This window comes from Tympanuchus pallidicinctus, unplaced genomic scaffold (genome assembly GCF_026119805.1).
Source record: "Tympanuchus pallidicinctus isolate F22 unplaced genomic scaffold, pur_lepc_1.0 scaffold17, whole genome shotgun sequence".
Classification (NCBI taxonomy): Eukaryota; Metazoa; Chordata; class Aves; order Galliformes; family Phasianidae; genus Tympanuchus; species Tympanuchus pallidicinctus.
In genome coordinates this window covers 12,590,760-12,614,339 of record NW_026294690.1, presented here as the reverse complement: position 1 = coordinate 12,614,339, position 23,580 = coordinate 12,590,760, and the positions used below count along the sequence as shown (strand labels likewise).

The window sequence follows — 23,580 nt, the reverse complement described above, 5'->3', positions numbered from 1 at the left end:
AGTATCAGCACTTAAACACAATCGCTGCCTGGTGGATAGGTGGGAGCAGCATGACATTCTGCAGTAAATGCTTCTCCATACCTTAGATAAAAACATCTCCATATTCCTCCTCTGAGCATGCTTTCCAATGCTGAAAGAAACCTCTCGAAGAACATAACTATACAAATATGTAAGATTTATATGCCATTGGGTCAAAGGGTTAGTGTAATACAATATTAGTGTTACACTTTGCATTATTATCTTTATAGTTATGCTTGGTTTGCATTTCTACAGCCTGTGAAATCAAATTAGTTTGCTCTTCTGCTAAGTGCACAGTTCCTGATGGCCACTAAATGTGACTTACAGGTCAGGAAGAACTTGGAATTTGGCAGATAGGTATCTCATTTCCACACACTGCTGTCACCTCTAAATCTGACTGAAAAAAACAAAAGAGAGAAGCGCTCAGTGTATTTTAAAGTTAAGCTACTGCCAGGCACGAAATTCGGAACTGCAGAGTAACTTGGAGCTGCTGGCTGAAAAAATAAAATAGACTCAAAGCATCAGAACCACTCCAGAATGAGCACCTCTTGCTTACCGCCGCAGTGACATTATTTGGCAGATTTGCTAATGAGCTTTTTTTGCATGTTTTGTAAACAGAAGACGTACAATTCAAAAAGGGCTGATCCTGCAGGCTTTTCTGGTGAATAACCACAAATACAGAAGTCCACATGCAAGAGTCCTCGGACTATTCTGTCCCTACCTCCCCTGTCCAAGATGAGCAGATACAATGCTATGACCTCCAAATGAGTTTAGAATTCAGATCACACTGATATTGCTAACATTATTTTTATATCAGTATTATTCATTTTTAGGTAGATTAATTATAATAAATATGTGCTATATCAACAGACTTTTCATTATGGTCCATTTAACCTCATAAAACATAATTGATTCCTATTTGCTCTATCTGATCGATGCTTAGGGCTCATTGCTGAACTGTGTTAAGAAAAAAGACTAGGCAGAAAGGGACTGTCTCTGTGTAGGATAAATAGCATGGCTCATATACTACACAGCTCAGACTGTCTGCATAAATATATGTCTATGCACTTATGGAGAACACAGAAATTAATAGTGGAACTTTATTAACTCCAAAATTACATCCCAGTAATCTATAAATCTTTACTATTTATCAGCTTACATCTTCAAGGCACAAGCACTAAAACTGGACTTCCCACATTACATGAAGCCATCATCATCGTACAGCCTAAAGAGCTCCTTCCTTTGGAATACATTTCCCCAAGCGCTTGGGATGATTGCTGGGAAAAGGAGAGGAAGGAATCCATCTCCTCCTACTGTGCCAGGCCCCTTGATGCACGCAGCTGTGTTCTCAGTAACTGAAAAGATCCACGTTAATTTACAAATATAAGAATAATGACCACTGCTCTACATGGACCTGCGATTAAAAGCATCTGAAGACCACATGCATGAACGAGTTGCAGGACTGGATTCCCACAGACTGCTTTCCTCAACTTCTTCCTTCCACACGTGGGTTTTTCAGCCATTAGATTCTGGGTCAATGCAGCGTAGGAGGAATCAGAGCTCAAAACCTATTCTGAGTTAGGCAAAGCAGAAGGACATTACTTGCATTACCTGGATCACAGCCTAACTGATTTTTGAGGGAAAAAAAAAAAGACCTACAGAAATAGGTATACATTTTGTATTCTGAAAGAATACAATGGCACATTCCTTTGATTCCTTAATTACTCAAGACTATGTATAGAATTCAGCACTTCTGTAACTGTTAGTAAATAACTGTACTGTATACTAATGCAATCTGCTGGAAGTAGAGCCTTCCAAAAATATTTCACCACTAACAATCAAGATATTCACATCACTTAAGTTAATTTGATATTCAGCTCATCTCTTAAAAAAGCAAAAGCTTGAGATGAAAAACAGTATTTTTTCAAACAAAGACATTAGTATATTGCTCATAGTAGTGGGTAAATATTTCACAGCCAAGTTCTTAATGTTTATGTTTCACTGTGTAAGAAGCCTGCTCAATATTTTTAGGAAGAAATAATATTTAACACAGCCAATTAAGTTACTTCTCGTTGCACAGAGGTTTAGTGTGACAGACTGGAACAAACGAACAAAAAGATCAACAGAAGGGAGATTTCTGGACTGTATTACCAGTGGTTGTTCTCCATAATTATTTGAAAGCAGAAAGAAAGGAGGATGCGTATTTCCAGCACAAATGTTTAGAGAGAAGGTTTGCCCTTCGTGCACATGAATTCAAGTCAAACCTGGAACCATCATTAACTTGAACTTAGCTGAAGATGTATTACTGACACGGGCTTCCAGTTAAATTGGTACATCAACCAAATCATTCAGTCGGTTTTACCGTGTGAAAAAACTGCCTTCAAAAAGATATAAAATACACATAATGTTTCTGAGAAACCATCATCTGAAATCTCACCTGCCCTGCATTTCTCTTAATGGGTTTATCAATTTTTAGAACACCCAGGGTATAGTAATATTTAACACTATGTACTAAATGTTAACCAACATTTAAAAGCAATAAAAAAATGCCCAGAGACAGTTTATGATTTCAAGATGCCAGGCGTGTCCAGCCAGCTAATCAGCTCACAGCACAAGAAAAACAACAGGAAAACAGCTACAGCACCAGGACCTGGTGATTAATTTAACTCTTCCAGGTAAGCACTTCAGAAGGAGAAAAGTCTGAAGGCACAATTAAGGGATGCTGAAGCAGGATTTCTGAAGGATCCTTGCTGCGAGATGATGTCAGACCCAGAAGCTTTTAGTTCCCTCTCACTAAGGCGGAAGCAATCTCCTTTGATTAGGGACACTTGTCAGCCCCCTAGGTCACGATGAAAAATCTGTGGGATTTGTTCTTTTTTTTTTCTTTTTTCTTTTTTTTCTGAAGAAATCTGACATGCCACTCGTGCCGTCAGCCTCTGTGAAGTCAGATCTGGCTGCTAACACAAAAATAGGCAGACACACAGCCGGCCAAATGCTCTTCAAAGGCAGGGTGTAGGCACAGTCGGCCTCTGCCCCTGCCAGTGCCTGGACAGCCCCTAAGAAACCATCGTGACATTTGCCAAGTCATTGGCAGGAAAGTAACAAAAAAAATCCTGCTGTTGCATAAAGCCTGGGCAGGATTCAGTCTCCATAGCTGGGAAGATGTTGAGGTTTGACCTGGCAGGTGGCTGAGCACCACATGGACATTCGTTCCCTCCTTCCCAGTGGAGTGGGAAGAGAATAAAAAAACCCAACAGATTAGAACTTGTGGGTTGAGATAAAACTATTTACTAGGACAGAGAAAGGGAGAAGGAAAATAGTTATGACTGTTTATATAAATATGTATATAGCAAGTGATGCAGAAGTAAATGCTTACCACTACCTGACTAATGCCATGCTCGCCCCTTCAAAATTCCTTCCCATTGATGTCATGTGCTATGGAATATTTCTGTGGCCGGTTGAAGCCGGCTGTCCTAATTTTGCTTCCTTCCATCTCCCTGGGCCCTTCACTGTGAATTTGCCTCAGCTCTATACAACACTGCTTAGCAGCAGCTATAAGCATTGCTGTGTTATCGACATCATTTTTCCCCTAGAACCAAAACAAAGCATCATACCACACATGGACAAAAACAATTCCATTCTGGCCGAAACTAAGGCATCCCCCTCCAGCACAAGGTCCACAGGCACGTGCTATGGGCTGCCCTAACTCTGCAGGAATGTACCACACATCTACACATACACTTCACCCTTGACTGAAACGTGGATTTCATCATCTTACTTGAAAACCTGCAGTCTGAACAGAGTGGCATTCCTTCAGCACGATGCCTCTCTGGTCACGAAAGGCCTCCTCAAAGCTCAGAAGGGGTTAGAAATTTTTCCTGCTTCTTCAATTGCACATACAAATAAGTTGTCTGTAATGTGATTACTGAGATTTTCCCCCCCAGCTTCTCAGGCAGATAAGCACAGAAGGCACCCCGTGCTCCATCACTGAATGAAAGTGGGAGAAGAGCCACAGGTGATTTGGGTGATTCCATTCAGTTCCACTATCAAGCGAACTATCACCCTCTGCTTACCCCAACAAAGCCACCAGCCAATTAAACATAACCCATGGCACAAAGCCATCTCACCCCAGGGGTGCTGCTTGCTGGCTCTGCATGGGCTGTGCTCAGCACCTGCCATGCAGCACCCAGAGGTGTGGGCATCGACGTTGGAGCAGAAAGTCACCTCCCAGCATCATTTTCAAGCTGCACGAGGTCAGAAAGTGGTACAGCAGTATGTGGAGCCACAAAAGTAGTTTCCACCTGAATCTGCAGGGATTTCCATCTATATCTGCACAGCCTATTTGCTCTAATTGCAACACTGACTCAGAGAGATTCCAGCATTTTTCAATTTAAACAAAACTTTTAACATTGTTTGAATGTATCTAAATGCATTCAGGAATGTAATGAAGTCCCACTTTCCCCAGAAGTCTCTGTCTATTGCCCCTAAATAGTTCAGCTGAGGATTTATTTGAATTTATAGGCAGCAACCAAGACTTATATTGCCTCCTTAAATGTCTTATATAAGCAAAAATGCGTAACCGAGACATGAGGAGTTCAGCATAATAGCGAACCGATGCTTTATAAAATTACTGTTTTTTATAAAGCATCTTTCTAAAAAGAACCTTTTAAAATAGAATGCACTCTTTTCTTTTGTTGGATGATGTTTGGGACCAACCGCACACATTCCCTGGGCTGCTGTACTTCTCACAGGGCACTGTCTGGCCATTCCCTCTACCTTGCTGGGCACCCCATGGACCTGCCCTTAGAAATAATACAAACTGCCACCGAGTCCAGAACTTAAAATTTAAAACGTTTACTCTGTGTAATTTGCTGTCCAAAAAGCAAATTGCTACTGCTGTAACAAAAAGATGACTCACATCTATGCACATAAAAGGAAGAGGAAACCACAGAAAATGTTTTAAATTTAATGTCTACAAAAAAGGCACAAAATACACAAACTTCTGGTAACTTTCCAAGGTCATGATAACTTGCAATACAAAAGAAATGGAGATGGTATTGGAAATCAAAATGGGACACTGAGCTTCACCAGCCTTCCCAAGATCAGCTGATGTAACGCAACGTTTTCCGGAGCTGATTTTTCATGCACCTGGATGCATCTCGTTTTTCTGAACACAGAACAACCCCCCCCTACTAACTCAGATAACAGCTTTAAAATTTTTAACAGATACACACACAGATGTGAGCAAGTTCCAACAAGAGCCTCTTCCTCTCTACAGCATGATGTCCCTAGGGGATTAAAATGCTCTTAATCAACACTTGTTGATAATGATGTGCCACCTATCAAGATAAAAGTCTGAATGCAATAACATCTGTTACATTCCTTTGTTAGGAAACTGGTAACATGGTTTTTGAACACATACAATTTGACTTTTAATTACCCTCGTACACCTTCTGTTCAGTTATTAATCAGCATTAACCCTTGAGGCCATTTAAAATATTAAGTATAAAAATACATCCTACAATGTTTCAGCACGAACAAAACTGCATTAATTTTTTCCATATAAAATCAGTGTTCTCTGTTTTACAGTTTTTGAATCGAGTTATGACTCTCAATAGCACAGGATATCTTTCTGTGTTTTTCTTTAATATAAGTCACCTTTTGGAAACACATTCAATAAACAGAAACTTAACCACTAACTACACCATTACTGAGAGCACACACATTAGCCCAAGAAGATGGCATAGCACAATTTGCTTTTCCACCATGTGCTATTTTTGAAATACGTACACACAGACACAAAACCTGCAGAGGCACACTGACGTTTAGATTGAAGGCATAAAAACATTCCAAGGAAAAGACTTAGAAGAACAAATACTTCCCACAAACACAGCACTGCTGTCACACTAGTGCTGTAGTAACGGGGCAGAAGTCACTGCGTTGGGTGGGGAACTGGTCACAGAGAGATCAAACTCCTGCTCTCCTGAAGTCCAGGTAATAAAGGAGTCCCACAGAAGTAAACTGCCTCTGCCTTGTTCCATTGACAGCAAGCCTGGTTCACTCTTCACTGCACTCAACCCAAGCTACTCAAGCGAGGTACAGCCGTCAGCCAGCCAGGCTTCCTCCCTAACCTGCTGGGAGAAGCAGGAGCTGAGGGAATGCCTGGCTCTATTACCTTAGGTTTCCATCACTTTCTGCTAATAAAGCAACACAATAACGTTCAGCCCAACTGCAGTCAGCTCTAGTCATGGTTGTTGGCTATTTTCACACACTGATTACGTCCAGGACCTTACACTGGACAGAGTTGACCTCTATCAGCCTAAAGCGCAGCAATGCATATGAAAATTGGAAATAAAAACTGAAGTGATTGATAAGGACCTGAATTATCTGTTTAACAGAAGTGGTGACAACACCACTACCACCCTCCTCTCCACACACAGTGCTTCTGTGTGCTGATAGATGACAGCTCTTAGAACAGCACACTGCAGTTTCTAAAACTTCCTCCATGCTCCCAATCCCTCAGTGATTTCATGAAGACACATTCTGATGTTATCGCGTGCCAGACAGGGAATGCATAAAGGAAACGTCTTCCACAAAAGCTGCAGAAAGCACTGCTGAGCTGTAGGGAACGCAGAGCCCACAGCCACCCAAAGGACCGACAGGAGCTGTGCAGCAAGATGAACCTCAGCATCATAAACATGAAATATTCTGAATGCATACAAAACAGCTGCTATTAATAATGCAAAAATAAACAAATAAACAACAAAAAAAACACAAAAAAACCCACAAAAACAAAAATAAACAAAAAAACCCAAATAATTATTAAAGCCATAATCCTTAGTTTGCATTTTTCCAAAAACTCACAGCAATCTCAGCAGCAGCAATGTACATTTTTAAATGTTAGAGAATTGCTGCTAAATCCCAATCACCAAATACTGCAATAGCCTAACGTCTCTAGAACGACACAAACCTTTAACCAAAGCTAAAGGAAGGAGCTTTGCTGTGAGATTATCGAAGGGCATAATTTATAAGTGCGCTGCAGTCATATTTCCAAGCAGGACAGAACGCTCCTATTCCTTTATGAAGAATGAAAGTTAGCATTCCCATACAGTCACTTGACTGCATGGAAGTGAGAGGTTACATAAAACCAAGATTAAAAGCTACGTGCAGGTGAAGTGCTATTACTGAAAGAGACAAATATGCTTACTGACTACATCTAGAAGGGCTGAGAGGGAGTCATCTGCTAAACTGCCCAACAAAGAACAGAGATAGAAATGAATATATGTACATTCATAAATTAATAACTGTGACTTTTTATATTAATTCTTACAGGGCACAGCTATTTTCAAGCAGTCTGTGGCTGCTTTCCACCAATCTCTAAGATTGCAACCTCCAGAATTGGAACACCTTCGCTGGAAACAGTGATTTAAAAGTGTCACAAAGGAACAGCGAAGAGGTCGCTAACTTCTGCCTCACCATCTCTGCCAGCCTCTCTGCTGACTCCAGTTCCTGTATAAATCTCTAACAAAAGTAATCCCCTTGGGAGCTCAGTGGCTCGTGGCCAGCATGGGCCACATTACCCAGCGAACATGACAACAGACACATTCTTCACCCTTACAATACACTTAAACTTGGGCTCCCAGTAATTTGGCCAAAGGAAGGCCTGCATTCATCCAACTTCTCAAGCAACTTCCCTGTCATTTTGGCACAAGCACCTTACAACTCAATTTACAAGAAAAGTGGCAATTTAGTTCCAGCTGCAAAGCTCCCAGAATAATATTAGGAAAATAGGAACCATATTTCACATTTTATTGGCAGGGTACACAAAGCACTTCATCAGTTTACTTAGCACCCAGGACACAGCAAAAATATGCACGTAAATGAACAAATAAAAGACCAGGAAATGGCAAAAAAAAGAAGCAGGCAATCACTTATTTACACTTAATTAAGCATAAAATAACTCCCCTCCTCCTTGGGGAAGTATATAGATTAAGTATGAATGGAAATAAAAGAGTGGCTGAGTAATCGCTGCAGTTCAAACAATATTTCACAAGCAAAACAAGTGTGATAAGATTCAGTAGCCTGTGGCAGGCGTTTGTTTGAGCTAACAACAAGATCGTATTTTCATACTTTTGGCCATCTCTGTAGTCCGAGGCAAGCCGCCAATTCCCACTCTCTACTGTCAACCCCCAGACCTAATGGAGATGAAAGGCAAAATATAGCTCCACTCCAACTGCATTATTGATTCCAGCAGGGCCAGATTCAGGCTGACAGGGCTGAGGTCATAATTTAGCCATTAGCACTAGGAACGGCAGGATTCGGCTACCCAGAACCGCAGGACTACGGGCCATGCTCTCCCTTTTATGTCGAATCAATATTATATTTTGCAGATGTCTGGCTGTGCTAATGGAAGAGCAGCCACAGACCCTGCTTTACGAACGGCTCTCGCACAAGGTGAAGCACCAAGCCCTTACAGACCAGCCATTGGAAACCCTGGCCCACCTCTGCTTTCTGCTAGAAGCCCTGTGGCGCATTACACCCTGGCTCCTGTCTACAGCAATCCAAAAAGAGCACACAATATGCTAAGAAAAGAAAAGATGGTGCTACCAAGAACAGCTCTATCTACAGCTCACAATCCTCATACCTCTGTAATGTAATCAGAAGTTGTAAGCACGCAGGGATGCAGATTTTGAGCATCTACACCTCAATTTCTTTGTTTTGTTTTTAAAGAGCGACCAGCATTATCCTGACTTCCAGACTGGTTGCTTCGTTCATTGCTCTTAATTATTTGATGAAGAGGAGATCTCTAAATAGTGATTTATAAGATCCTTAAAAAATAATACATGGAAGGGTTTTATTAAATGCTGAAATATTTAGTTGAATTCAGTGACTCAGACAAATTTAGAGATTATAAATTCAAAGCAGTAACTTTATATATTAAGCAGCCGCCTTAGGGCTCCAATTTATTTAAAAATAGATTTTATTGATTTTTTTTTTTTTTGCACATTTTGGAATTAAATGTTACTGTCAGCTCCACATATGCTCATCTCTGTAAAGATTTCTTATGAACTATGATATCAAATTAAATTCTAATCTATTTATATTAAATTGATACAAAGCCTGGTGAGAAGTCTTATGGAGAATGAACATAAATCTGTTCCCACTTAATCTAAGTTGTAACATTATAACCTACTTTTAACTAAAATAAGTACATTTTAGGTGGGGCACCATTAATTTATTAAAACAAATAAACGTTCATATGGCATATTTAGTTGGTGCTATATAGGTTAAAAATAGGAAACAAACAGTGGCAATAAATAGTCAATATTAAGTTGACACTGAAGGGAATCTCTCTCAAGACAGATGCTTAACTCTTAACTGGGAAAAGGAGTAAAAGTAAAACATATTTTTAAAAAAGAACACATTATTCAAGTTGCTTGTGGGTAATTTAAAAATAAACAAGTCTGGTGATCAGCAGACCTTGCTACTTGTATTGCATCAAAAATAAGAGTTGTACAAGGTTCTCACAGTGCTGCACAATAAATAGCAGATGAAATTCAATGACAATCAATGCCGAATCAACTCTAATTATATATACAATGACAGACTTGAAATTAGCAAGCAATATTCAGGGAAGACTTCAGAGCAATCGCTCAGGCTGGCAACTCTCAGTGTGTCACCTCAGTGCTCCATATCGGTCTCAGTGAAAAGAAAACCATGAGGAACCGCAACGAAAGTATTGGGGAAAGTGAAACACCATCAAAATCACCTTAGAAATGCATGTCACCAAATGCTGAGAGCCGTTCTGTAAACTTGTCCCAAACAAGATACAGGAGAGTCATTGGGAAAGGCAGCAGGGATGCCCACAGTAAATGATTTTTACAATAAGGGTGGGGAGGCACTGGCACAGGCTGCCCAGAGAGGTGGTGGTGCCCCATCCCCAGAGACACCCAAGATCAGGCTGGATGGGCTCTGAGCACCTGATGGAGCTGTAGGTGTCCCTGTGCATTGCAGGGTTGGAGAAGGAGGCCTTAAAGGGTCCCTTCCAACTCATATGATTCCATCACTCTATGATATGCAATGGCTTCTGCTTCAAAAGTGTAAAAAATATTCTAGACCTGAAAAAGAGAACATTCAGGGTGGAATGAGAAGAATATATTAGCAATTTTTAAAAATCTGGAATTATACATGGAAGATGAACACAGAGCTACTATCTGTGCTTTCCAGAACCACAAGAGTTATGGAGGAACAGGTGCAACTATGAGTCAGTCAGTAAGGAAACAAAGAAGTTGTTGTGCAGTGGGATCACACACTAAACATATCTCATATACTTCATCACCTGCATTGGCAAAAAGCAGATAACATGTAGAACTGCTTTCAAGTCACGTGCTATTCATGCAAACCTTGCCATCTAAGCTCTTTAGGTATTACTTAAATAAATAACTAATTCATCTTCCACATACATCTTTCAGCTGTCTGAAACAGCATCAATTACGTTGGTACTCTGGTACAAGTCAGAGGCCTAGCTGAGCCCAGGATCCAATTGTGTCCTGTCCAAACAGAAGAGGCAGTTCTTGCCTCAAAGAGCCTGCAAGTAACATGAAAAAATTATTAGGTGCATGATGTTGAGACTGGAAACAGAGATAAGCAAAACCTTCCTCCTCCAAACCACTGTGTCAGGAACAGAGCTCAGGTAGGTTTTATTTCGTTGGTTTTTATTGTCTCTAAGGCTGATGCCTGTATGTCTCTGCCAGGCTGTCTCAAATGCAGCAGAATGGGAAGTAAGCCTTTTATTTGCACAGCCACAGTCACTACAATGGAGATGCATTTTAGAATCTCATGCAGATAATGTGCTACATGTGAAGAAATCTGGTCCACAGAAATGCTTCTATTTATTTCACATGTGCGTAAACCAAGATGGAGCAACTGAAGCCCTCCAATATATTGGAGGCAATTTAAATATAAAACCACGTCCATTAGTTCTGGGCTAGCACTGTGAAATCTCAAGAGATAGGAAACACAAGTTGGCATGAAAAAGTACAAGATGTATATGTAAAGACATTGGTACAGCTTTCTGAAATTTCAGTCTTGAGCAATGTCACAGTACATTTCTGTATATTTCTGTACTCAAGGGGGCTGATTCTTCACTGTTTTTTGTTTTTTGTTTTTGTTTTTTGTTTTAATCATATAACCTGTACTGTCCTGAGACTGTTGCATGCTAAAGGAAGAGACACTATCTGTTCTATCAATCTAAGAAGATCAGATTTTGGAAAGGAACAAAATATCCATGCACAAAGGAAAAGGATGGGCTCTGCAGCAACGTCATTTGCCGTTTTTCAAGAGGCTTTTTCCCTTCCCATCAGCTCGCTGTTTACACAGCCATCACACACCTTCAGCAACAGGCAACACATGGGGTCCCAATGGTGTAAGGAAACATGTAATTCTGCAAAGAATCAGCCTCAAACTTCACATACTATCTGCTTGGCTTTTGATATGCTTCAAACATTTTAGTTACAGCCTTTGACGTACAGTTTCAGTCTAGAAGTGACATGAAGCACCACTGTTAGAATTCCAATCTGAAAAGGAGAAGTACGAGATCTATCAGGATGACGCGGCCTAGCAGTGCTTTAATTGAGGTGACGATATAAATGAGTCACAGGTAATTGCCAGGTAAGATGAGGAATACAATTACCCTCTGCCAACAGTGCAGTCAGTCCTGCTGCCAGCTGCATACAGCAGAAAGAGCTTCTGCAGTGGTAAAAGGACTCAAAGAAGCAGAACAGAGATAATCAGAGTCAAGAATTCATTTTAAACATCAGTTTAATGAGGGAAAATCTTTGATGGAAGGATTTCATCAGTACAAGTAAGTCACGACAGTGTTCACTATAGAGGTTCCTCTTCTAATTAGAAGGACTAATTATTCTGCAGCTATCACCAGCAAAAATGAATATACACGCAGACAAAAATATTCTCTGACACTCTCAAGGCAGTACTAATTGCGCACTGCTTTGTCCCACTTTGCTCTTAAAGATCTGCTAGGCTGCAGATACACTTGAGAGCAAGGTGTGAAGGCCAGCTTCCAGAATTTGGTGGAAAGATGCATCAGTATCTCTTTAAATATTTAGTTTCCTGCCTAAAAGTAATAGTGGAATATCAAAAAGAATTCTGTGACACCGTCAGTGAAAATTCTCTCATACCAGAGTCCAAATTTTAACAACAGAGATCTCAGGAACTACTTCTCTAACTTAATGAGCCTTGGCAGGCATTCAAATTAAACACTCTATTGTGCAAGGAGCTAATTATGCTGAGATTAAACCCGGAGAATGATAGGGACATTTACTGTACTTCTAGCAATTAGAAGAGCTCTCAGCATTGGAGAATACAGCTTGTATTTCATAATTCTGAAAGATGTCCCCACTAATCCAATAAGAAAAATGCATGTACATGCACACACAAGATTAATCTAATTTTAAAAACATTTTTCAGCTACTTCCACCACATATACATTCACAAATTATTTGTTTTGCCCTATTTCTCCTGGATCTGAACGTCCATCCTGTATCCCACATATTCATCCGTCATAATCCTCCACCATTTCTCTGATAGGCAATTAATGTTAAGTTATCTCTTTTCCTTGGAAAGCTTAAGTAATGACAGTAAAATATTTCCTCATTTCGTATTCTAATTAACTTTTCCAGTATCTTCGCTGATAATGCCCTTTTCTTTCCCAGAAAACTGAGTGGTCAGTTATCTTTTTCATTGCTACTCACAGAGACAATGCACACAGATATATGGAGCTCTCCTTCCTTGGCATAAGCAGGCAAAAGCACTTCAGAAATGTCATGACTAAAACCTGTCACGGGATGATTTCCCATGTTCTCTTCACTAGTGCCTATTCAGAATTGCTTAGAAGAGGTTTGATTATGCACCATAAAAACCTTTAAATACCTGGAAGAGCCAGGAGAGGCTGATGGCAAATAAAGAGCAATGATCAGACTACGTCAGCTGGAGGTGCTCAGCATCCCACAGGAGTCCATCCCTGCACATGTGGGAGGTCAGGCAGCAGAACTAAGAGAAGTCAAATTTCCTGAGGACCTTGCAGCTTGTGATTAGCCCTGCTGATACCCAGCGATGGGCGTAATGTGATTTAAGGTTCCTCATCCCCAGCATCAAGGCACTCTCAGCAGCTGAGATCACAGTCCCAGCAGCAGCCTTAGAATCCCAAAGTTACTACGGTCAGAAAGAGCACTAAGAACATCCAGTTCAACCACCAATCCACCACTGCCATATCACTTTCACGGAGAGTCATAGAGACACTTTTCTACACCTTGGCCTCTGCTTCCAGGAAACTCATTCACCCATCTCCTAACCCCATTCTTCCTGCCCCATCATGTTCAGGGGCCACAAAGATTTCTGACAGGACAGACAAGTGAACAGAAGATCTAGCCTGAAAAATTAAGCCACCTGATCTGCATCTCAGGTTGTGAAATTGGTCAAAAGCAATTTTCCAAGTTTTCACCAAAAAAATAGTAACAATAAAAAGAAATCACCTAGCAGAAGGAAAGCAGTCTGGATTTCCTTAAAGCAGCAGGGAGATACCTGGAAGGAACCTTTCCAGAAGTCTTGAGGCAAAGCTCTTACTGCCAAAGGGGAGACATACATGCATAAATCCTTCAGTGGTTTATTTTTTAATTATTATTCATTCTTGCACAACATACTGTTTTGCTTAAGGATGGAAAACATAAATGTGAAAGGCCTGACCTGGAAAGGACCAAATGAGTGTGAATCAGAACACAAATGAGAGGCACTTACAAGTGATTATTACTTAGGCCAGTCTCTAGGGGACTGGAGGCAAAGCAAGGTTGCCATTATAACATGAAGCTTCCTGTAAAACAAGATAAATCTGAAAGACAGTTACAGGTAATAATTATGTTGTCACTAGTATGTTGTCACTGGTCAATCAACAAAGTGCATTTAAGAAACTGCGATAAAGTTATTTCATAATTAACTGCTCATCACCAATGCTTTCAGAGAGCATAGTAGGGATGAGCTAATTGTTCTAGCAAAAAAAAAAGAAGATATACAAGTTACAAGTGGCAAGAAATCGACAGTACAGCAATACAGTGAATAAGTACAATTTCTGTGCTTGCACTTTGCTCTCTAGACAGCTTTGTTTCTGTTACAAAGCAAGCACACACAATGCAGCCACCAAATCTCATTGCGTTTATGAGAAACATTTGCACACAAGCATTCAGGAAGCAATCTCTGCATTTTCCCTACGGTGGTATTTTAACCCAAAGGCCATTTCACATTTGTTTTTACTTTCTTCCAGTTAACTTCTCCCCTGCTCAGTTCCCACAGTTCTGATGTCACGAGGCATTGGGAACAGAGCACAGACAACCAAACTCGAGCCGCACAACCCATGGTATCTCTCATCCTTCCAGCCTGGGGCTCTATTACAGGGGCTTCAGTCATTGCAGAAGCAGTATTTAGCCTACTATGCTAAGGGACAACTTCATGCATTAAACCTGGACCATTCAATTCTCAGAAGAGGCCACAGTGGGCACACAGCCACTGCTGATGCCCCTCCTGCTCTGTCAACAGCCATCTCAGACCACACAAAGAGTGACTGCAGTCCTTATTACACGCAAACAAGGCAAAGACTTGTGTTGTAGAAAAACACAACAGTCTGAAAAGCTTTCAATTATGTAGACAAAAACTTTCAAAGAAAAAAAAGAAAAAGAATAAATGTAAAAATTACAAAACTCTTACAGCTCACCATCCTCAGCGGTTGTTTCTTCTGCTGGGATGCAACGCCTGTGTTTGAGAACCTTTGTGTAACTTCTGAATTTTTCCACCTAGCTCCAGTGAGCTAACACCATCTGCCTACAGGGTCTTTTATGTCCCACTGCACACAGCTGTGGTGGACTGTGAAAGCTCCATGAAGATGGTTGTAAATTTTTATTTAATATTTAATCATGCCTTGGTTGAAGTTCGCTCGTCCTCTCCAATCCCAGGTGTTAGCACATCAAATTTGTAACTTTTCAGCTACCAGGAGATGTAATTTTACTGGTTTATTTCCCTCTGCAGCTGATACATTCTTATCTAAATATATTTCAATTATTTTTCTATTTCCCATCCCTTCCTTGGAGATTTGCAACCTTTTTGCATGATAGTTCTTAAATATATGTAGTTTCTCCTTGGACAGACAGGTTGTAACTTTCTTTTCTTCATATCACTACTCTACGTTCTTTGGTAATTACCTGGTAAAATACAGGCATTTCTGCTGTTGTGTGGACTTTCAGATAATTTTCCATTTGCTTCTTCTAACGCATTTATCTTTGAAAAAAATTAAGTCCAACATCCGTATGCTATCAAAACCATACGCCAATAAAACTCATCTCTTCATCCATTCTCTGGTCTGCTGTAACTGAAGCACAGTTTCCCAGATTAATAGGTGCAATATCACTATTTAATCCTCTCCTCGGTGACAGGGTATAACGATCTGATGAACATGCTACTTAATGGACTACCTGAAAGCATTCAAACCACGGTGATGAACACAGGCAAGAAAACTATAGAAAATATACAGATAGAGAATGAGAATTAAGAAATGAATCAGCATGTAAGGACCAAGATTTATCTAGAGATGTATGGGACTTTTTCTTTCCCGTAAGCATTTCTAGTTTTAAGTCCTTTATTTATATTTTTATTGTTCCTGCAGCTTCACATGAATGCATTGGAATTGTATGAGGAATAATCTAAATTATCTTGCAGAGTAAGGTTGATGTCTCCCACAAATTAATATTAGCTCAGTACTTCGGCAGATTGCACGTATAAATCACCAAAGATACACCGTGCCTCCTTGTTTCAGGATAAATACAATTCCCTGTGAATTTACTGCTTATATTAAAATGCACCATCGCACTGTAGCAATTATTTATTTGTGTTTAATTTCAATAGGGCAGAAATTAATTTGCCAGCTTCCAGGCTCCTTCAGCAATAGGTGGCCGAGGGCTGGGAGTGCTCCTGGAAGGCGCCTTCCTCCAGCACATCCAGCACCGTGGCTCCAACACCAATCCATAGGGATAGGTTTTCCAAAGGCAGCAGGTGCCCAGCTTCTGCTCCATCCACACACACCGCCTTCTTCAAGCCCCAAAGATCACATAATCTTTCCACAGCTTTCTGGTTCCCTCCAACCTGTGAAGTTTTCATTGCAATCAACGAGGAACTGAAGATTGGGGCTTTGACCTCCAGTTTGAGGACTCTTCGTTCCCATAAGAAAAGCAAATCACTTATTTCTACACTAGAAAAAAATCTCAAACCAACATCTGCAAATCATTATTTTCGTACACAGTCAAATCACTAAATCTGCAGATAATTAACACTTAGAAAACATATCTAAAGGAACAAATTTAATAAACAGAGAAAAAACACCACCACAGGAAATGGGTATTTTGCAAGCAAAACTGGTATGTAAAATGACTAAAAATGTTCTCAAAGGAGCAAGCACTGTATGAAGTGATGTTTTTCTCAGAGAATTATTCTAAGTTGAATAATTTCAGTGCTTTATGGAACATAATGTATATAGATATGCAGGTCAAACAAAGAATGAGAGGCTGCTTTGAAAAGCAGTGGTTTTGAGAGAGACTTTGGGTCACACGAATCCCCTGCACAGTGCTGTACCAGATGCTGACAAAGTCTTTGGAGGTATAAGCAGACAGCTAGCATTTAGGACAAAAACAGTGTTTTCACTGCTCAACATATGTTTGAGATTATTGCCAGGCTATTGTTGCTATTCCATTATCCAACTCCCCTCCCCTTTTTTTTTTAGAAGGAAATTGAAAAAGAAGATGTTATACAAAAATGCACCATTGCATTGATGAAATGGGGTAAAAAAAAAAACCAAACACAAAAAAAACCAAACAAACAGGTTTGTCACAAAGCAGGTAGGATTTTGCCCCTTATCCTCCCCAGGATCCAAATGATCTTCTCATTCCTATCCTAGATTTGATGAGTCATTTTTTTATTTAACTTGATTCATGTAAGATCAGCATTAAGAACAACGGGAGGAGAGAGCTGCCACTCAGCAAAGAGACAAATCCAGTGGCTGGAACGTAAAATTATATCACATACGGGCAGAAATTGGCACTAAACCAGCAGCAAGGAAGTGAACAATTGTGGCATCGTGGAGCTATTGCACAGCCAGCATGTAGGAAAAAAAAAGATGCAAAGGATGAAAGTTAGCAAGGAATTCTTGGCTCTGGAATCACTGGATAAGTTTCTATGCCTGTCCTGCAATGCTACACAATGCTTCCAGTATCCCCAGTGTTTAAGCAGATAGGAAGACAGAGGCAGCCAGTAACACCATTCTGCAGCGTTCACAAATACCTGCAACCTACTTACAACCTGCTCTTGAGGATCTTACCTCCTACATGCTGAAGCCGAAAGTACACTCACATTGAAATCAGCTTATTAGAAGAAAACAGGCAAACAAAATAAAACCGAACAGCCACCAAGGATGTAAGATTCTTTCTGAAACCACCGCAAAATGCTGATGTAAACCAAACCCCCCAAACACCATGGTAGTAGGAAGTGTAGAAACACTGAATTACCAACATCTTTACATCTCAATCAAGTACCAAGTTGACTTTGTTTTTAATTACTCATGAGATTAAGACCATCAACACTGATTTAATATAAAAACCAGTGCAGAATCCCGTCAGATTTTGATTGTTCCTGTACAAAATTACAAAAGAACATTAAAAAAAAACAAAGCCTTTACACCCAGATACTAATAGAAAACAGATGAGGGTTTGTGTAATGAAGATCAAATAATCAGAAACATTTTGTAAACCAGTCATACGAAAACCTTTTATTTTCTTTCACATACTGACAATTAGATGGTCAGTACATACACACACACACTGCACCGTGCAGAGCTCCTATCCAAGGGCTGCTGAGGGTCTTTGCTTCTGATTCAGCCTCTACTTAACTGAAAGGAAAGATACCCCTCAGTCTCAGCAGATACTGCATCACTTCCCACGTCTCTTATCTTACACAGTTCACTTACAAAATATCCACTGCTTTCCCTCTGAAGAGCTCAGAGGACATCACAGAGATAAGTGAGAACCCATTTTACTGATATGAGAACCAAGGCGGGGAGCAAAGAGACTCAAGGTCCCAGCGCAGGAAGGAGCCTTATCCCTACTGACAAACGTGCCCCTACTGAGACACCGTGGCACACAGGGCACTGAAGCCTAACCCTTGATTCATCAACCCAAGTTAAACACTCTTCTATCATGCTTTTCAAAACAAAAAAGTACGAGGGGAAAAAAAATTGTTTTAAAAAGGCGGGCAAAATACTTTCAAGTCATAGCTCCTGAAGTTGCAAGTTTAAAAATGATATATAGATGACCTGTAATATGGGCCTGCAGTGAATGAACAACCTGCAACTTAAAGCACTCAACTGAGAAACCTTTACTCAGCTAAAACAGGACATGCTTGTTACATCTATGTGGTACTTCCTCACCATTATCTTAATTGTCCTGTTTCACAAACTAAAACAAACCCACCCAATATCCACAGCAATTAAGGGCTGCTATCTTATTATTACTTCATCCTCTCCTCTCTATTAGATAGATATTTACATATTTGAAGAATCAAAATTTTGGCCAAGTTTATTAATAGAATAAAAACATGCTTTGCAATTTGTTTTTTTATTTTAGTAACTAAAACACGTAATTATACTAATTTACTTGCAAAAATGGAAACCGTAGTTGTTTCCAAATCTTTTGCTTATTAAAACTATCATAATCACTTCACAGCTTTAGAGTCATTTTGTTATAAATAACTGCATTCAGTTTATTTAGTAGATATACAGGCGATGATAAACCGCTTAAACACAGAGATGGGCACAAGGTTATTAAAAGTCACTGTCAATAAATGATCTGCAATATGATTCAATATGCATCGTCATGCTATTTGCAAACACACAGAGGGCAGAGATTAAGCTGTACAGCTGGCCTGGCATAAGATTTACCAATGATTAACAGCAAATGCTTGATGTGAACATGGGTGGGAACATATGATTACTCCATGTGTTCAGTGTCTGCATTACGAGGTGAAGTCAGAGCAACTAGGTTGTGTCCTAATGCAGAAACATAAGATGCATTACCATGAAAACGTTAAGAAACACAGGAATTGTTTTTTGTCAGCCCATATATATTTGGTAAGTTAATGCTGTGATAACCCCTAGTTTTATCTCTAGTAACAGATGCAGCCTGAGGACAACAGTACAAGTTATCTTATGTCTCACTATGCCATCTACCAGTCTCCACGCTGCTCTCTATCTGCTTGGCCTTCTCAGTAAGGCTCTCTTTAGGTTTTAATTTGTATGTTTCAGTCAAGATTCTAGCAAGCAGACTGAGAAAATCCCAGACATGACCACTGGTTCAGGACCTGAGCAGTCCCACCAGACAGCCAGCTTTCTGGATTAGACAACCCAGAGCTACTGGTTAATACACAGACTTATTAACTCAAGAATTTCACAAACAAATGGTCCTAAATAGGAACTGAGTCCCTAAGACTGAAAAGAATTGAGAACACATACTCAGAACTGCTCTGCATTAAAATAGCTTAGGTAACCTCACAAAGTGCTCCCTAGCTCTTCCATACCAGGCACATGGTATCCCCAGCAGTCATCCTTGGGTGCATTCATTACCAAAACACACTTCCAGGACCCGGCAGCTCTCCTCCTGGGGAGAGAGCCTCAGAACTTGCGAACTTGAAGAATGTCCCACTGGGTCAGAACAGTGGTCCACCACTGTGAATCTTTTTTATTTGTGAGACTTTGGCCTCTGAGCACAAGTTTTCATTGTACTTCTTACAGGTTAAGGTAGAAGAGCTGCATCCATAGAAAATGTCTGCTTCTTCAGAAACGGGGCTAAACCATCACCCAGTTTCACACAAGTCACTGAAAATGTCAGAATGGTACAGCTATCATCAAGGCTAAAATTAGAAAGAAATTTGTGATTCCTATACAAAGGAAAAAAAATACTGTTATCATAGCCACCTAGGATCTTATGTTTCACTGCAAGACATCTGAACATACCTTATCAATACGTAACAGATCACATTAAGGTAACATGTTTCAAACAATTCACATTTCCCATCTCATAAAAAATGGCTCTATCACAAACGTCTTTTGATTAGAGAACAATGGTTTGAACAGAGGCAGCTTCCAGGGCTGTTTGTCCATGTAATTAGAAGACTGAAGTCAATTTTCAGTCAGCTGCATTTAATGACAAAACTTGTATCCTTGTTCAACTAGTTAATGACACAGATTATCTGCAAAAATATTCCGAACAAAGGTTGCTAATACATTAACCCACTCTGCAACATTTTATCTAATTGGTAACCCCAATAGTTCTGAGTATGACATGATACCATCCTTTGAAATCAGATGCAGAGACCTAGAGATAATTGGGATTGATTACAGTACTCAACAAAGTAGGAACAAAGAGACAAATTATGGTCAAAGAGGGAGAAAAAGGAAAAAAAAGAAAAAGCTTTTTCTCTCTAGACCATAAAGTCACACAGAAGTGGGGAAAATTTTATCCTGGATGGATCATATTTTTGTCTAAGAAGCATTTTCTGCTGTACAATGATCCAACTCTCTCTGAGGTACAGCAGTATCATTTTGTACCTATAGCAGGCATGCTACTTATTATATTTTATTGACCTGAATTTTATTTATTTTTACTCACACAGACTCTAAGCACAGCCAAGTGAGAAAAAGATACATGCATGCTTCCTCAGGAGATTCTCCAGGGTGCAGAACAGGTAACATTTAAACATTATCAGCCACGCTCAATAGCAAAAGGATGGTATGAAGTAATGCAAGATAATGGGCCAGGACAAACTCCTGCACATGATCTGTAATTACAGTACCATTTTTGGAATACAAATCTACCATACATTACCAACTAGAGTACTTACTCTCCTGCACAATAATTTAAATACATACATTGATCTTGAAAACGTCCCTAGAATGGGCTAAACTCAGTTTGACCTGTGTCTGGTCAGGTGAAGAGGTTAACTTGCACATCTTGAATTTAAGGCAGGAATAATTATTTCTCATTAACACCTTTCTATCCAGATTCCCAAGCACCTGCACTTCTGTGAAGCAAATAATGAAGCCCCACAAATAAGCAGAACAAAGAAGAAACCCATCTTCAGACAGTTTCACACAGCTACAGAGCAGCTCAGCGAGACACGTCTACCACTGCGAGTCCAGCACTCCTTCCATACAGTTACCATCTTCCTTCTGCCAAATTAAATTCTCGGGTGTAGCATTTCAGTTAAAAAAAAGGAGGATCTGCTGAATTGTCAGAGATTTATAGCAGTTTAGCTACAGCATAATTTTTGAGAGCGCAATGATTGAGAGCAGAAAAGCTGCTGGCACATTCTTCAGTTTGCTGGGCAGCCTTCACCACGCCACAGGAGTAACACACTCAGAGGATCACCACAAGCCACAGACTGAGAGAGAAAGCAGTTACCAGGTTCCTTCAGCAACCCCAGAGGCATCAGGAGTCTGTATTTCAAGGATCATTTCAACAAAAGGGAGGCAGAAGTCAGGCACATGATCTGCCTGAGGATTTTGCACGTTGGGTGAGCCGACCAGAAGCTATCACTTTCTCTCTCTCTGTTGAACTGAGCACTTTTGGAGACTCAAACCCGAGTCACCTGTTTCTGACTTAAGATATCAGAGATACCAGGTACATTTCATCCATGCTGTATCACAAAGAACGTGGGCTGAAATGACAGAGATTGGGAAAAGAAACACAACTTAGGTTTCTAATGCTGGAAGCAGACCAATGAACTTAGTGCAGATTTATAGCAGTATGACTACAAATGAAATTGGACCGTTATCTCTGGTTTTATAGCCACTGGAGTGGTGTAGGAGGTATAGGGCCAGCTGCCACAGACCATATTTGTTAGGTAGGGCTTATTTCCCTCATAAACCATACGGACAAAACACAATAGTCAGAAAATAATGGTATGGGTTTGCATCCTTAAGAAGCCTGCGGAAAAAAATGATAAGTTTGCTGTCAATTTAGAATCTGAGTCTATTGTTGTACTTTATTTTGCTCAGAGTATAAAGGCATTACATGACTAAAATTAAATAAAATGGTTTCCTTGAGAGCTGTTTGAAATATTCTAATGTATTTGTCTTACAGCTTCATTAATTCATTTCTAATTCATTCTGCAGGTTTACTCAACAGCTGCGCCTGATGGAAGCTACAAATCTGGATAAAATTAAAGCTGCTATACCACTAAATCACCTTATTTTCAAAGATTTCACATTTTCTGCTATTTCAGATCATAGTCTACCTATAGGCAAGGAAAAAATATCTTTTCAGAAGCAGAAAAACCATCAGCCACAAATACTAGATTTCAAGAGTGCAGTTAATTAATATCAATTACACAAAGTACTCTGTCCTACTCTTCCCTTTTTTAGGCAAAGATTAGTTTTCATTTTTAAGCTTCCATGTGTAGCATTGCCACACAACAGGAGCTACCACTTTGTTATTATTTAGAGTACTGTAGCAGCTATCACAACCTGTAGTTTATCTAAGAAGATGCTGGATTTCAAACAGCAATGTAAGTCAGCTGCAACCAGTATGACTGATATCAAAGATGCTGCTTTGCTGTAACAAGCACCTATTCCTCTTCCTGCTTACAATAAAAAATTAATTAATTAAGGAGCCTTAGGTGTATAACATCTAAATAAAAGGAAACACTGACTTTCAAGCATTCATGAGGATTCTCGACACTGTAGTACTCAGAACAGAAAACCACTCATGACTCATCATTCAATTGTGCCTTGGGGTGCAAGTGCTCAAGTAATGAGTTAAGGTAGTTCATTAGAAATTGTATCTCTGCACTCTTCAGCCTCTGCTATAGAATTACTGTATGGCAGACCTCCTTTCCAATTTAGGAAATGTTACACTAATTGAGTATGCAAGCTCATGCTCTCCCATCTCTGATTAATTAGCACCACTCTAGCTCTTCACATCAATCTTGTGAAAACCACTGTGACTGATCTTGTCTCACTTGGAGCTGAAAATTACTTTGCCAATAGCATAACATAATACTTGGGTATAAACAACAACAAAGACGGGACACTCTGATGGCCCCACAATCGCTCCTTTTATGCTGCGCATCTCTCCAGTGCTTTTGAAGACAAAGGACAAGACTTCATAAACAGCAGACAAATGCAAGTCAGAAAAATTAAGATAGCATACCGCACGCCCTTTGTTTTTACAGTGGTGTTTCTAATCAACAGAAGCAAAAATTTTTGCAGTCCCTGCTTGACAAGGTCACTGTAAAGGTCACTTTGGGTTCTCCTCCCTTCCTTGCAAGGAAGAGAAGTCCCATTTAGGAAAGCATTCTGGAGCTTCAGGCATTCAAAAGTAACTCCTGGAAGATTACTGCTAACACTTGACACAGCCAGACTACACAGCATGACCCAGAGCCACTCTGTTGCACTTTCCTTTC

At 40.0% G+C, this 23,580-nt stretch overlaps 1 protein-coding gene across 3 annotated transcripts in view; it reads right to left on the bottom strand.

Moving 5' to 3' along the window:
- PTPRG (protein tyrosine phosphatase receptor type G) overlaps positions 1-23,580 on the bottom strand; it is a 429,273-nt gene that overhangs the window by 210,409 nt on the left and 195,284 nt on the right. The window contains exon 1 of one of the 3 annotated variants that reach the window (XM_052678994.1): positions 14,791-14,815. The exons of the other annotated variants lie outside the window; for them this stretch is intronic. Within the exon in view, the coding sequence (XP_052534954.1) occupies positions 14,791-14,800 (10 nt within the window). The 5' untranslated portion in view covers positions 14,801-14,815. Of the gene's footprint in view, positions 1-14,790; positions 14,816-23,580 lie in introns of those variants that run through there. 3 annotated transcript variants of the gene reach the window in all.